Here is a 16,321-nt window from a genome sequence, read left to right as displayed (position 1 = left end):
TTATGTTCATTTTCTGTGTTTTAAAATTGTCAGATTTATCTCTCAATCAGCTCTGCTGTCAATTAAACACCTCAAAAAATCTTCAAACAGAGTTGTGTGTTTTCTTCTTTTTCTGACTTGTCTTTTCTTCTCTTTCTTCCTAACCTCTCATATTTATTTCTTTTTATCTACTGTATCTTACTTTCTTCAGGCTTCTTCAGATCCGGAGTGGTGTGTTTTCTTGAAGTCCAAATGCCTTTAAAGTCAAACTGTGAACTGGGTTTCTCTGCTTCTGAGGCCCGAAAGTTCAAATTTAATATCACAGAGAAGCTTTTTCTGATGCTGGAGACGACAGTCTATAAATCATTATTTAAGCAAACTTTATTTACCATATAAGCTTCATTGAGATTAAAAGTTTTTGTCAAAGCCAAAACAGGTAGTAATTAAGCTGTTGTAGACAAATGGCACAAACATATCACATATATCTGTGATGTTAATCAGAAATAAATATCACAGAATTACAAAATCACATGTACCAAACAACCACAATGTACCACTGATATCACAGCACAGCTAAGCTTAGCTGACCTATAACATTTGATGGCTGGCTATGGTGCTCCATTACATTATACGGCTCTGAAGTACACTATTCTACAAGTCTGATCTGGGATCAGCACTACATGTGCAGCTATACACAGTATATGTTAATAATTAACACTAGTGTGTTCTCATAGACAGTTTGATCACACAACATGTGTGTGTGTGTGTGTGTTTGATATCAGTGAGTTCTTTGAAGCAAACATGCCTCTCCTCCTGCTCCTCAGTGGAGCAGATGAAAGCTGATATGCGTGATTGAGATTCCGCCCGCTGCCCATTCAGACCAATGAAAAAGGAGTATGATCTAATATTGTAGCAGATATGATACAATCACAAATCTGTGTTTCCCTTTTGGATAACACTGAGCCAAAGACAGAACGTCCATAACAGTGTGAGTCATTTTGTGTGTGCGTGCATGTTAATATTTTATCTATGACTTCTCTTTTGAAAAAATAAGAGAGGAGGTTGTCAATAGATTATCTATAATAGTGGCAGGCGTGAATTATCTGTATGAGGCCTTGTTGGTATGACACCATAATGACACATTAGGTACATAACTAAACAGTTTTACACTTGAATTGAAATGGTTTGGCCTTAGTCTAACACTAAAGCTTCTGTAAACATGTAAGATGGAAAAGATAAATGTGACAATGTGTTACAGAAAAAAATAAAGCATAGGAGATTGAATGAGGGAGTGAAATGTGATTGGGGTGAAGGAGGCAGGTGGCTGGCCTGCTGTAGGCTATACCAACCAAACCCACAAACAGCTGTTCATTTCTCAAAGCCCCCATGTGCCCCCCTACACGCATCAATTCTCTCTGTCCCTCCTACACCCCCCCCCCCCCCCTTACTATCAAAACCTACCACTTCTGTCCCCAGTCCATCCAGCCACACAGCCACTCCTCCCTCCCATCTCACTCCGCTCCAGCTAACCTTCTTTGATCGTGTGCCAAAGTCAGGACAGGGGACACAGCTGGTTCACCCATGCATTTCTCACTTTCTGTGCTGTGGACCCATCGTTTGCAGCATTAATAAAAATGGCAATTGGTAGAATGACAGTAGAATGCAACTGAGTGTATTAACACAGTCTTGTGTAAAAAAAAACTTGGCACATCAAATATTGCTCCTTACTGCTAATAGCATATCCATATTACACCATGTTAATCCCATAAATTGATATATTGTGGTATTATTATTCCCTAGCAATAGTGATTTTTAAATAGAAATCATTCAAAACAAATAAGTGGAACTGATACACCAAACTAGTGTCTGTGACTGCATGCTACTTAATATCCAAAAGGTGGTGCTATAATGTTGGTCGTATCTTTCCAACCAGTATTTATGTACATCCCAGAAGTGTCCTGCTGAGTCCCATTGCGGGACATAAAAAGGTCAGTCCTCTCTTCTCCTACAGGCCAGATGGCCAGCTCACTTGCTTGCTTGCAGCGCTCGGCCCACCAGCATGAAGACCAACCCAGAAACAAGCTCCAGAGGCACGCCAGCTGCCGCCACCATGAATGACAGACCGTAGAGCACTGAAACGTGTGCACTTGGACATGCCTCCCCTCTCTCCTGGAGGATGTAGCGCCTCACATCCACCAGCTCCATCCACAGCACATAGAGCAGCAGCACGGCCAGGAACAAGCAGGCTGTGGAGTGATATAAGGAGAGTCAGACAGCGAGAGAGATAGAGCCTATCATTGCTGCAAGTTGTTCCAGAGGAATGCAGCTTCTATTCATTTCCACTGTTACCACGGTAGCAATGTTTACACCTGCTGTTGTTATAGCGACAGTGCTGCAGAGTGACATCTGCTGCTCTGTGTGGTGGGTATGTGTTTGTCATGTGACAGGTATGAACAGCTGACAGCAGCAACAGTGACTGCAACATGTGTTTGTGTACTTTCACCTATTCCCCTAGCAACATATTTCACACTGCAGACATTATGACTGTGAACACCACACATGCATATAGTCTATATTTTACCAGCAGCGATGAGGAAGGCCCCTCCCAGCTTGTACAGTTTGTGGCTGATGAACGGGACACCACAGACCAAGAGGAAACCTCCAGTCAGAGCCAAGACCAGCCCGAGGATTATCAGCACAGTCCAGAAACCCCGAAACACTGCAAGAAGCACAACCAGGCCACCACCATCAAAAAAGTTGACCAGTCTGTGTTTATAGAGAGTGTGTGTTTACATCAAGGCCGTAGCTATCATTGAGGACACTGAGATTATGTCCTCAGTATTTTCTCTGGGAATCTGGAGACGTTAGCAATCGGGGGGAGTGATGCTCCACAATTAAAAGAATAATTCAACATTTTGGGACATATGCTTATCTACTTTCTATCTGCTGTCATGTCTGTCCGTTAAATATGACACTACAGCTGGTTAGCTTAGCTTAGCACAAAGACTGGAAACAGGGGAAACAGCTAGCCTGGCTCTGTCCAAAGGTAAAAAAAAATCTGCCCAGCACCTCTAAAGTTCACGAATTAACACATTATGTCTTGCTTGTTTTATCTGTATGAAAACAAAAGTGTAAAAACAACAATTAGTTGTTTTGCTGGGGGTTATGTATGCAACTATTTCTCCAGAAGCAGTGACTTCTTACAAATTAAAAAACAAGATATAATGTGTTAATTTGTGCGCTTTAGAGGTGCTGGTAGGCTTAACTTGTGATCTAGGGATAGCTCCAGGCTAATCGTTTCCCTCTGTTTCTAGTCTTTGTGCAATAAGCTGTCAACAAGTTAGCAAATTCCGCCTATCAGCACCTCTAAATCTCTTGAACATGCTAATGTTTGTTTAATCCATGCAAAAAGTGAAGTATGAAAACAACAATTTGTGGTTTTACAGGGGTCATAAAAATTGCCCCGCAACTTTGGACAGACCCAGACCAGCTGTTTCCAGTCCTTGTGCTAAGCTAAGCTAACTAGCTGCTGGCTACTGCATCATATTTAGCATACACATGAGAGTGGTATCAAAATCAGCAAGAACATGAATAAGTGTATTTCCCAAAATGTACTAACTATTCCAAACGACTTACTGGTGGGTGTTTTATAGATAGAGTCCAGTATTTTTAGACTCAATTTAAATTTTACATTAGGGGACTTTAACCCAAGACCTCACTATTTCTAAAATTCTCGATTTTCTCTGGTTTGCATAATGAAGAAGAAATACAAACACCATCTTTGTACTTAATTTATTCCTTCTCCCAGTAATTTTTAGGCTCATTCAGTTGATGCCATGACCCTTCAGCTTCCCACTGTTGGTTACTTACATACTTGGAAATTTAAGCTTATTTTAATGTTTCACTCACTGTAAATGGCCAAATGTGTGTGTGTATGCAGATACAGATGGGTGACAAATTAAAGAAAAAATCAACATGAAGTGTAAGGAGTTAAGCCACCACCAGCCTCCAGAGCAGCTTCAATGCTCTTTGGCATATATTCTCCAAGTCTGTGGAACTCTGTGTTTAAACACACGCTCCAAAATTTCCCATAGGTGTCCAGTTGGGTTGAGATCTGGTGCCTTTGAAGGCCACAGCATATGATTTCCATCATTTTCATATCAAATCATCAAGTGAACCCTCACGCCCTGTATGGAAGCATCTGCATTGATTATGTTCCCTCACTAACCTACAGGTTTTTCCTTTAGTTTGTCACCTGCCTGTATATATGTGACTGAGAGTATTACCTGCTGTAGCATCATAACTTGGATGAGGCACTTGTCCAAGTGCCACTGGCAGAGGAAAGAGGTAACCATGGATACACACCTTGGATTCTGGCTGGTTTGCTACAGGAAAAAGAAAAAGGAAAGTTTAAAATGTGTCCTATGGCTCAAAGAGAGTGTCAACCCCATAATGTGGTTTTAAAAAGACTGTTTGTATATAGGAAAAACATAAGAAACACCACAAGACTGAAAAATGTCAAATCATAAATTGAAATTCATTCTTGCTCTCCTCCTATATATTTTCTGTCAAATATCCAAATTATAGGCATTTATCTTTCCTGCCCTTGGTAGCACGTCACGCTGACCACACTGCTGAGCACAAGACATACAACCACACTGGACAAGCCTCAACGAAAAAATGTTGTTGTCTTAAGAAAAAATCTGGCATAGGCCCACATACTGAAGAGAGTAGCCAGGACTGCGTGTGCTGTGGGGTCCACCTGGAACACGCAACGCCAGAAAAAGCCCTCATGGTGGAGACTGAGAGATGAAGGAGCAACAGTGACTGCCTTCACAAACTGGATCTAAAGACGAATAAGAGACAGACAAAAATCAGCAGACAAATAACGAGATAGACACCTAACTATACTACTACTACGACTATTAAGATGGCTGAACCTTAATTTCTGTCAGCTCTGTCAACACATGGCTGTGTTAGCCGCTCTGTACTTCAGTGGTGCCACAGCATCAAACGTGGTTCTGATTATGGCCTGCTGGTCTGTGAGGTTTTCAAGGGGAACTTATGAAACACGCATGAATGATACCCTCCACTTGCTTGTCAAAAATATGATTGATGGTGCAGAATAACACACAGCAACTTTAATCATCATCTTTTATTGGAAATGAAAGACTCTGTTGTGCTGTGATGTTAGGGAGGGGTTCACTGGGGGATTAGCTTTCATAAATATATCCCTTACTTTGCATCAAGTGAACTTTCTCACAAATGTGGCATGGAAGAATAAACTGGAAGATTAAAGGGGCAGTCCGTCGATTTTACATTTAAAGATCAGTTGACTCTTTATGGGGAGAACTGCTCATTCTGTCGGTCTGTTAGTTGACTGTCCAGATTGAAACATCTCAACAACTATTGGATGGATTGCAATGAAACTTGGTCCCCAGAGGATGAATTTTGATGATCCCTCAACTTTTCATATGATGCCATCATCAGGTCAAAATTTTAATTTGTCCAATAATTTGGCTTAAACTAATGACATTCCTATCAGCCTCAGCTGTAATTTTGTGTTTAGTGCTAATTAGCAAATGTTAACATGCTAACACACAACTCACAAAGCTTAGTCCTAGTATTGTTAATTGAACACTTGCATTACAAACTGGGGACTGTGAAACTGTGAAAGATATTTGCATTTACTAGACAGAGAGTCTCATGAAATGATGGTATTAGCTGCATTATAGGAAGTGTAGAATCCAGTGTTTCTGGAGCTTGATCCTTACCAAAAGTCACAAAACTCAGACTAAAAGTCAAGATTTCTTGGCCTCTACTGCACTGCTTGTGTTCATTCTTTTTTAAAATCTGTCTTTCTTTTCCCCATAAAGTTCCCCATCCTTATGGAGTTGCAATACAAAATCACTTCAGTACATCTTTAAATCTCCTATATCCTATAGTGGAATAGCGTTAACACCACTGTTTATGGAGCATTTGATCAGGATTCACACTGTTTTTTTTGTGGTGATCGTGTGATGTTTCAGTGATCAAAATAAACACTTCTCTGACTACTATTATATGGTTGTATATCTCTCATCTATCAATTCTAGCTGCGGGTAATAAAGTTTTCTATTGATGTATTAGTATAAGTTTATATGTGCACACACTTATGGGCTTCTCTATGAAGATAAACAGTCATGTGTACATGCGTATCTTTCCTACCTCAGTCCCATTGGCATCTTTCTCCCCTGTTGGTGTTGTTTGTGTCGACCATGTATATGGTCCGCAGTTGTCACTGGCCACCAGCCAGTAGTCTGTCCCAAAGGCCAGGAAGAAACACAGGGTCCCTAATGCCCCAAATATACCCCCAGCCAAAGCTGCAGCTCCCACCTTCATAACTCCAGCCTGAAACCTCCTTCACTGTTCTATTCTCTTTAGCCTTCAAACTTCAGATCAGTGAGTCCTTGCTGGTGTCCACTCTATAGCCCACTGCACGACCCCAGTCCAAAAGAAAACAGTCTGACACTCCCAGCCACTCCCTGGCATGCTGGGAGCTGTGGGGAAAAGAAGCTACAGTAACTGAGGAGGTTAGGCGGGGGGACAGGAGTTATTTTAGGAAGCAGTAAGCCTGTCCTTGTCAAATTACCGTGGGTGTGCTGCGCATTTATAAAAGCAAGGAGGATTGGTTTGTGTGTCTGTTTATAATGTGGAGTATAAGCATTTATGACTGCAAGGTATTTCTAAGCTAGGTGTTACTCTTGGAGTGCCACTTTGAAAATAAATTAGACTGGAGACGCAAATGACCCCCAAACCTCCACCATGTGTCTGAAGAGCTGTTCAGGAGTTGAAAAAAGGAAAGCATTATTGTGTCTTGCAAACACTCTACTCAAACACACTATGATAAAACCAGAATGTGGATTATTTTTATTAATTTAATGATTTTTATTTTGAAGAAAAACCTTGTATCAACTCAGTCTTGCACCCCACAACTCATTGGCCAATAGAATGAGGTACTTATCATTTTTGAGTCGACTGAACACACAGAATTAGCTGCTTTAGATATTGTCTCTTTTTGTCTTTGTTCTTCATTGTTGCTTCTCATTCTCCAAAACAAAGCTGAGCTGTTTCTTCTGGGCTCTTCCCAAAGGTGTCTGGTGTTGTGTGCAGACCTGGTCTCCTCCGGCAGTCGAGGCTTTTGGGTCCACCGACCCACTCTGAGCTGCAGAGTCTTGGAGGACGGGCCTTGGGCTTATAGAGCACACTACCAAGACAGGAGAGGCTACAGTGAGCTCAGGAGCCACAAAGAGTTTTCAAGGTCAAAGGTCAAGAGAGGGGCAACCTGATGAGGCAAGTAATTGTAACCCAGGTCACAAAGACACTTCTTCAAACACATTCCCTGTGCCTGTGGAAGGACTGAGTCATGACCATCACTGGTTTAAGTGAACGGACTGAGTATTCATATTATTGATATGGTGTATTATTGTGCCTTGGTTACAGTTATTTTGTTATTGCTCATACAGTGAATAGTCAACTATTGTAAAGTTGAATTGAGTTGTAAAGGGATAAGGGTTTGGAAGAAATATGGAAACAGTTATTGTTTTAATATTGTTACCTTCCTTATGTTGAATTCAAATATTGAGAGTTGAGATTCCAAATTACCTTTATTAGGTCACCCAGTCAGACAGAAAAGTAGTTGGAAAGAAAGTGGTTCAAAACCAAAGAAGGAGTGACAAAAGGAATGAAACTGAGGTAGCTTTGTGGAATTACATTGAACCTATGGCCATTTATTTTATTTGGTTTAAAGCTGCAGTGCAGGACTTTTGTCTCCCCCTTCTGGAATTATGAGTAATTACAAAAACACTGTTGACGCCGTTGGCGCCTGCATACGGGTGATCTGCCCCCCCTGCCCCCCGCCCACCCCACCCCATGAATACAAGGTACCAGTTCATTGTTCTTTGTCTTGTGTGGTTATTGAATATTACAAATAGCCTTTTCTGCCTCCTGTTAAAGTCTGGTATCCTCTGGTCCAGTACAATTGTAGTCTTCACTAACTCAAATTATTAATTTACTGCATTACTCCACTACTAATAGTGTTAGGAGCCATGTCCTACATAATGCCTCCCTATATTCTGATGAGGGCTCTGATGAGAATTAAAGGAAAGGAAAGAGAGACAAAACTTAAATTGTGCATAAAAAAGTGGTTATTTCTTGAAACATAATATTAGTAAAAACAACATATGTAATTTTTATGTACTGTGTATTGAATTGTACTTCACTTTACCTGTGTGAGACCTGCTGAGTCCTGTTCTCACTCTGTGTGATCCATGGAACTCCCCATCCTCACCCTGTGACAATGGAGATATACAGTAAAATGTAAAACATGCTTTTAACAAGTTATTTAAGAGTCCTACAGTACTGAATCTTAATATTTAGTTTTTACATGATTTCAAGTAATTGCTCAGGTAAGTGATTAATGAAAATTTTTATCCATCAATCCATTTTCTTTACCGCTTAACCTCTAGATGGTCGTGGGGGAACTGGAGCAAATCTCAGCTGACATTAGGCGAGAATGAAAATTTGCTTTGCTTTATTCAAAAATAGTAATACTGATGGTGGAGTACTGATGTTTAGGTGTCTTCTAAACTAAAATATATTATAAATGATATTTGCTTATTTAATAAGTTTTAACTGTACTACAAGTACTGCCTGGTGAATTTCAGGTTTAAATTTTCCTTTCAACTTCAAATGGAATCATCTTACCTCATTTGTTGAAAACACTAGCTTCAAGAAAAATAATAATCTGAAAAAAGGTGTTAAAGTGAATGTCTGTAAATGCATATCTGTGTGCTTACAGGTGCAGTACCTGTCGCCAGTGTGTGATTGTATTATATGTGTATCTCTCTCCCAGGCTCTGGTGTCTGTGAAGGGGCCTCCTGGGTCTCTCCATGGTGGCGTCCTGGTATAGAGTGTGTCTGCTGTACGCCGGCGTCTGCTGGAGTGACAATATGGGCATAAAAAGGGGCAGATGAATATTACATACAGTACATTACAAGCTTTACATTAAGAAAAAAAGCCCTGAATTTACCTTGTTGTTGAAGTTATGAAGGTTTCTGGAGAGGATACGCCTGATGCTGTCCATCTCCTCTGGCAGAAGAGGACGGCTGTGGGAGCGGGGGTCTACTCTAAAAGTGAGGGGTGAATATTCACATTCATTTAGCCAAAAACCAGCTTAAAGTTATTTAGTCATGATGATGACATATTCTACATGTACCAAACACTAACCAAACACACAAAGATGCATAGATTGCATAGAAAAATGATTTCTCACAGTGGTGGCGCCTCCTCATCTCCCCTCTGGTCCCTTCTCTCCAGCTCCTGGTAAACTCTGAGAATGCTGGAGCGAGCCTGATGATCCTCACGGATCAGGAAACGCCGAAGGTACTTCTTGTTGAACTGCTCAAACCTCACAGAAAACAAACATACATGCACATGAGATTCACTGCAGGCACCAGCTCACATTATGATGTAGACATGATCAAGAACTTTTACATGTGGTATTTGCTGCCATCTACTGGTGAGCTCAGGGCCTATGTTTTTAGAATCATGTTCAACGAGGGAAGTTGAGGCACATTTAAGCAAAACAAGTAAAACAAACTTGTCTTTCCAGTAGTGCTGTCCCCAGTAGCCAACCACATCCTCAATCCCTGCCAGAAGGTGATCTATAAGCTAAGAAGAGACAACATAATCAGTTGTCACTTAAATCTTGTTATATTGCGATAATGTATTAATTAATATGAATAATTAAAGAGTTGCATTAAAAAAGTTACACAATATTCTTTATTACTAGAGGTATGTTTCACTGGAATGAATGATACAGAAGACACATGAAGTATTTTGGTGTCTTCATTCCCATCACCCAATGGAAAAGTTGACTAATTACACACACTGGTCATTTCTCACCCTGCTGTGGATCTCCTCACTGACAGTCGGCAGAGCTCTCTTCTTCCTCTTCACATCCAGCAGCTCTACTAAAGGCTTTATGGTCATCCCCTGGAAAGCAAACAAAACCAAACTCAACACAAACAGTATGACCAAAATAAGTACTCCATTAAACCAAACAAATGCAACACAAACAAGAAAAACTATTCTTCTACCTGCACAAAGACAGTGAAGAGGATGACTACAATGGTTGTCGTGATGAAGAGTCTTTTCTTGGGGAAGTCATCAATCAGGAAGACCAAGGAGAAACAGATTGCCCCTCTCAGGCCACCGTAGGCAATGATGAACTGGTCCCGAAAGGTCACGACATTCCTCCGCAGCTTGTTCACCACAGCAGTCAGCAACAGAACACCTTGAGAGAAGTGAAAAAGTGATGAGACCTTTAATTTGGCATTAAAGGATAGGTTTGTGTTTTTTCAAGTCTATCTATATACAATATTGATGTGCCAATACTGTGTGGAAATAGATCTTGGTCACCGTAACTGTTCCTACTCTCTCCATACTGGCCCTGAAGCTATTTCACTGAAACACGACTATTCTGTAAGAGATGAGGGACAAAACCCACAGCCCTCATTCTGAGCAAATATGCACCAAAGTTCAGCTAAAGTTAAAATGAAGCTTCAGTAGTCTGAATTCACTAAATTCAGTCGATAGATTCCAAAGTTACAGTCTGTTTTGTATGAAATTCACTCTTTTTGTTTCCAGAACATTCCTTGCCAAGCTGCGGCGGAAGGACACAATTTAGTGGTCACGTATAGTTTTGTCCCCGGAACCAGCTTTTTACTCACATTTTACAGAGTGAACCACATACTATGTATTAACCATTGATGGTGATGGTGCAACCATGATCTTGAGACATTTTTTCACAGCCCCTCTTCTACTGAGTCTTGCAAACGCTGTATTTATTTCCATTCTGACTGTGTTAGCCACCACTCAGTCATCTTAGGATCTCTTAAAGGAAATCTCTGGAACATAGTTTTCCCATTGCTTGTTTCTTTCAGACCACACCAGATAAACTCAGATGCGAACCACATTCCATGTCTTATTAGAAACGGAGGCAGGAGCAAGTCAAAGTCGTGGAGGACAACTAGAACAGCTGGAGATCGGCTCTGAGATGTCACTCACACACAAAAAGCCTCAAAAGACAGACTGCAAAAATATCTCAGCTAGCAAATTCACCTCAAGCTTACTCTGAACATGTCTTGAGTACCAAAAGGCAGGTAACACCAAGAAACTTACACGCTACTACCAGAATGTATCCCTCCGCCACAGCGCAATGAGAAACTTCTTTCTGCAGAAACAAAAACAGGGAATTTTGTACTAAACAGACTGTTTAGATTTTACCATTTTTTACAGTGTGGTCATGTTCTGAGAAAATATCTTCAAGGCCAGTATGGAGAGTAGAAATTGTTATAGCAACCAAGACCAATTTCCACCAATATATTGGCATGTCAGTATTATAGGAAGACAGACTTGGAAAAAAAACAAAACCTATCCTTTAAACTATCTTATCCTTTAAAGTGGGATTCAATGAAAAGTTTTGTACTTAAACTGCATTAGTGGTGGTGCACTGTTGTGTGAAGTGAGCTTGTTTAAAATGCAGGAAAGATCTTTAAAGCTACAGTACCTGTGGCCCTCCAGACGAGGCAGAGCAGCAGTGTAGAGCAGACAAAGGGCCAGCTCCACATATGGACATCCTGTATGGTGGACACACCCAGGAAGATGAAGATTAAGGTTTCACTCACACTGCTCCACATCTTCAGGAAGTACTGGATGCTGGTGTTGCTGCGCTCGGACACATTAGCCTCCACATACTGCTTCATGGTCACAGCACAGGTCACAATGCTGCAGAAAGGGGGGGGGGGGGGGCAACAATCGTAATCAGATTTTACTGAGGAAAACATATAGAATGGAGGTCTTTGTGTTGATGTTCAGCAGTACTCACGCCATGATACCAGAGAGGTGAAGCATTTCTGAGGTCAGGTAGGACAAGTATGAATAGAGGAAGACAAAGAGCGGGGCGATGACCTGTGCTCTAGAGGTGAATCGTGAGGTGAGAGCTGCCACCAGGCCAAAGAAGAGGCCAACAAACAGGCCACCGAGTCCCACCACCAGCACCCTGCACCCACCCAGCAACACATCCAGTCCCGACACTGACGGCAGGCGGAGGAATGATTCAAACAACTTATATAGCACCTGAAAGGAAGAAAAGTGTTTTACATACACTATTAAATATTGTATTTCATTATAAGAACACAGGTCAACCTCTCCCCTCACCACAGTGACAGCGTCGTTGAGCAGCGACTCCCCAAACACCAAGATATGCAGCTGCTCGTTCACATGCATCTCCTGGAAGACGGAGAGCACGGCCACAGGGTCGACAGCAGCGATCAGAGAGCCGAACAGCAGGCAGTGGAGCAGAGAGACGTCTCCCAGAGAGCTCTGGGCCAGCAGACACACACCGTACAGAGACAGGCCGATGCCCAGCACATTCCACAAGGTTCCCAGCACTGCATACCTGGAGAGAGAATCAGCAGCTTTACAGCAAACGGGAATGATACTGCTGTGCAAATCACTGAAGATAGGTAAGATTTAACCAATATAGCCCTTTAGCTTTAAAGTAAAACCATGAAAGTAGTTTGACAATAAAATGTTAGCTCAAGGTCCACCAACTATGTTTTTTGGAAGCTTTCAACTATATCTCCTTCATCAGCAGACTGTGAGATGTGGTCAAAAGCTCTGGAAAAAGTAAATAGACCTTGAGTTGAGTTGTCAAAAACTTTATGATCGTGACTTGAATTTAAAGATCCACTCCGCACATGGTTAAAGACATTACATTACATCTTTTCCCTCATTAAAAATCCAGATCTATGAATATGCAAATATTGTTAATTTCAAAAGTTGGACACAAGACATCTCCCACTTCACTGTAAAGTCCATTTCAGTATTTGTGCTGAGAGGAGGCTCCAAATTTTTCGACATACTTGTGTTAGTTGTATACTGGCCAAATAGCTCCAAACTAGTTGTGATGTCACAAATCATGCTCATAGGTACACATCTTAAACTCTGATTTTTGGTGAGCAAAGGCCTTCGAGTGTCAAACTCTGCACATACATCATTCTGTACAGTGAAGTTCAAACATCCAACTGAAGGAAAAACACATTTTTGAGTGGAGGGGGACTTTAAAATTAAGATTTGTCTACAAAAATGAGTTAAAACTGTGATACTTTGTCTTACAAAGGAAAAAATAAAACATTTAGTATATTCAGCTGTTGGGCCCACTCACAAACACAAGCTCATACACACACATAGAAAAACATTCAAATCAAATCATGATAGTGCACCAACCAGAGGATGGTACCCAGGTTTTCAAAGAACAACTTCCCTGGCAGGAAGTATCCTGCGTCCAGGACGATGGGTGGGAGAAGAAAAAGGAAGAAAGCATCAGCGCTGAGAGTCGGGGGAGCAGAGTGGCGGACGCCATAGATCACCCCTCCCACCAGGAGGCCCACCATGATGAGAAGACAGCTCTCTGGGACGACTGCTGGGACACGACCGGACCAGTGGAAACCTGGTGGTGAGAGACACAGAGAGAAGAACAGAAAAGAGGACATTGTGCTAATTGTTGTCAACAGTTTTTTTTTGAGCTGCAAGACACTTTACTCAATCACTTTGACTAAATGCACAAAAGTGGAGGTGCACCATCATCTCATACACATCATATATGAACACACACAGTTGGGTAGTAATGAGATGCTTTTGTGGGTTTATTTATTCTAAATATTAGGAGGATTTTAATACATTTTCCTTATCACATGTTCAAATTACACATTTATGAATGAGAATACTTTTAAAAGTAAAAAAAAATACAGGCTTGTTTTCATACAGGGTTGTATATGTGAAAAAAATCATAAACACTAGTTAATAACTTGGATTATGTTACTGATACACTAGTTGATAAGCTAACTTTTATTCATTTATTCATTATTTCCAATCCTGAATACATCCCATACATTTTAACCCTGAGTCAAACAATTCCAGTTTATTTGTTCTATTGCAACCACTAACATCTAACCACCTCTAATCAAAAGTTTGCTTTTCCTGTACGAGCAGCTGAGGCTCACCCAGCTTAGCCAGCGAGGCCAGCATGATCCACAGCACGATCTCAAAGGGAGCCTGCACATGGTGGTAGTCCACACTGAAAACCCTCAGAGCCATAGGCAAATCCACAGACAGGCTGCCATCGCTGCTGTTGAAGCCCAGCGAGGGGGGCAGGTTGTGGGGCTGAGGGAGCCCAGCGGGGGGGGTCAGGCCCAAACATCCCAACAGGCAGGCAGAGAGCAACAGAGAGGGAGTCCACAGAGCAGCCATCCTGCAGCCATGCTGGGACAACAGGAGAGAGAGACAGAGAGAGAATAGGACAGGGTGTTATGGAGATAGGGGGAGGGCGAGAGGCACACGCACACACTTATACACAGACACACACACACGCGCGCACACAAAACAACCTGACAGCAACTCATGCAGCCCCTAATGTGCACAGGAATCCCTGAGCTAGCAAGATTAGTAGTGGAATTTAGCATTTGACGGTAAGGTTTCCATCTGTCCAGATAGTTTGAACTAATGATTATTTTCATGATCGATTAATCTGTTGATTATTTTCTCAATTAATCGATTAATTGTTTGATCTATAAAACATCAGAAAACGGTGAAAAATGTCCACCACATTATCCTAGAGCGCAAGGTGGCATCATTTAATGTCTTGTTTTGTCCAATAAACAGCTCTAAACCTGAACAAATTCAATTTATCATCATGTAAGAAGACCAGCAAATTCTCACATTAAAGAACCCGGAACCATCAAATCAACCTAAACAATTGATCGATTATCAAAATAGTTGCTGATTAATTTACTCTCAATTGACTAATCGATTAATCAACAAATCGTTGCAGCTCTAGTTTGAAATAAATAATGAAATGTTTTCTTTTCATTCACCGTCCTGCTGTGATGACAGAACTTCATTTCTTGAAATTTGTGTGCTGCTGTTGCTTATTTGATTTTACACAGATATCCGGCTACTTGCAAATAGATACTACTATGTAATAATATGTATTTCAATTAACTAACAGGCCACTGTGTAATTATTTTATGATACTTAATGATTAAAAATGATCTAGAACATGTATTTACTCTGGAGCCTGTCATTCACCATTTTTCCACAAATAAAGAAATATCTTCTCTTGTGGCCACAAGAGGATTTTAATTTGCAGCCAAGACAGAGTCTCTTCCCCTCCAGCATCTTATTATTAAATTCAGGGGTTTATCATCTTTCTACATTGTTCTCATTTCATCTGCTTACAGTCTAATCAGTGTCATGGCCAATATGAGGACTGGTACCAGAAGAAGGTCGTACAGCATGTAATTACCCAAAATAAAGTGAGAGCTTACTTGTTCGGGTCTTTGACCACAAAAAATTGGCTCTAAAATATCTCACATGTGCGTGTTGGTGTGACTTTATGATTTCAAACAGATAGATACATCAGACAGATGGTATGTGAAAATATTTATTTTTCTGCAGTTTTCAAATCTGTTGTGGATTTTGGAAAGTTGTTGCATGTGCTTCTCTGGTCCAAGAGAACAGATTGAATCTGTGGTTTGTCCTTTTCTGAAATATGTTTTTATGATGAATTTTCAATGAAACAATAACCAGACATGTTGAAAAGGATCCAGTTTGCTGGAGCACCACAATTCACAAAACACCTGGATTTCATCTGAACTATTAATTGGAGAGTTTAAAAGGCATAGAAATAAAATACTGAATAATAAAACTAGAGCTTAATAATGAACAAATACAGTTACATGGTTTTGTTTCTTCCACAGAGTGAGAAAGTGATGTTGCTGTTAATACGTTTTTACTTTCAAAGCTGTAAGTAATGGCTTTGTTCAATAAATAATTCAACTAATTATAATTCAATTATTCATTTATTAATGCATTATAAATGTGTAATAGAAATTAATATGAGGCATTTGGGGGATGCCAAGTTGCAAAAAATCTATTCAGCTGGTGTTTATCCTGCATGACTGCAAAAGAGTTTCAGAGCATCTGAAACATTTAATAAACCTTTTATTAAGTATGCCTCATTCAGGAGTGCACAAAAACAACATTTGCTTTCTTTTTTTCATGGCAGACATTTTGACATGTCATAAAAAGTCACAGGTGTGATTAATAACTGCATTCAGTTTAGATGGGACAGTTCAAAGTGTGCCAGTTGGCTGGCTGCTGGATGATCTTAGGAAACAGAGCCATCGTTAATGTCATTACTAACACCTGTGCTTTTCCCTCTATGACCAGTCAAAAG

At 40.7% G+C, this 16,321-nt stretch overlaps 2 protein-coding genes across 2 annotated transcripts; both read right to left on the bottom strand.

Annotated features, from left to right (window-relative positions):
- Nucleotides 1-1,434: 1,434 nt before the first annotated feature.
- LOC121902092 (transmembrane protein 182-like) lies at nucleotides 1,435-6,689 on the bottom strand. Its single transcript, XM_042419292.1, has 5 exons — nucleotides 6,187-6,689; nucleotides 4,702-4,825; nucleotides 4,266-4,364; nucleotides 2,561-2,698; nucleotides 1,435-2,225 (listed from the first exon to the last, which is right to left on the bottom strand). Exons 1-5 carry the CDS (start codon nucleotides 6,358-6,360, stop codon nucleotides 2,005-2,007), a joined length of 756 nt encoding a protein of 251 aa, XP_042275226.1. The 5' UTR covers nucleotides 6,361-6,689; the 3' UTR covers nucleotides 1,435-2,004.
- A 252-nt stretch (nucleotides 6,690-6,941) lies between these two features.
- Nucleotides 6,942-14,551, bottom strand: LOC121902287 (sodium/hydrogen exchanger 2-like). The gene is made up of 13 exons (XM_042419550.1): nucleotides 14,088-14,551; nucleotides 13,312-13,534; nucleotides 12,241-12,481; nucleotides 11,909-12,159; nucleotides 11,591-11,808; nucleotides 10,119-10,315; nucleotides 9,925-10,014; nucleotides 9,620-9,690; nucleotides 9,293-9,427; nucleotides 9,050-9,146; nucleotides 8,828-8,956; nucleotides 8,246-8,309; nucleotides 6,942-7,273 (listed from the first exon to the last, which is right to left on the bottom strand). The coding sequence occupies exons 1-13, from the start codon at nucleotides 14,332-14,334 to the stop codon at nucleotides 7,050-7,052; spliced, it is 2,187 nt and encodes a 728-aa protein (XP_042275484.1). The 5' UTR covers nucleotides 14,335-14,551; the 3' UTR covers nucleotides 6,942-7,049.
- Between the last annotated feature and the right edge of the window lie 1,770 nt (nucleotides 14,552-16,321).

The sequence above is a fragment of the Thunnus maccoyii genome, chromosome 8, assembly GCF_910596095.1.
Source record: "Thunnus maccoyii chromosome 8, fThuMac1.1, whole genome shotgun sequence".
Classification (NCBI taxonomy): Eukaryota; Metazoa; Chordata; class Actinopteri; order Scombriformes; family Scombridae; genus Thunnus; species Thunnus maccoyii.
Note: the sequence above shows the minus strand (reverse complement) of the source record. Positions and strands in the feature narration are given on the sequence as shown.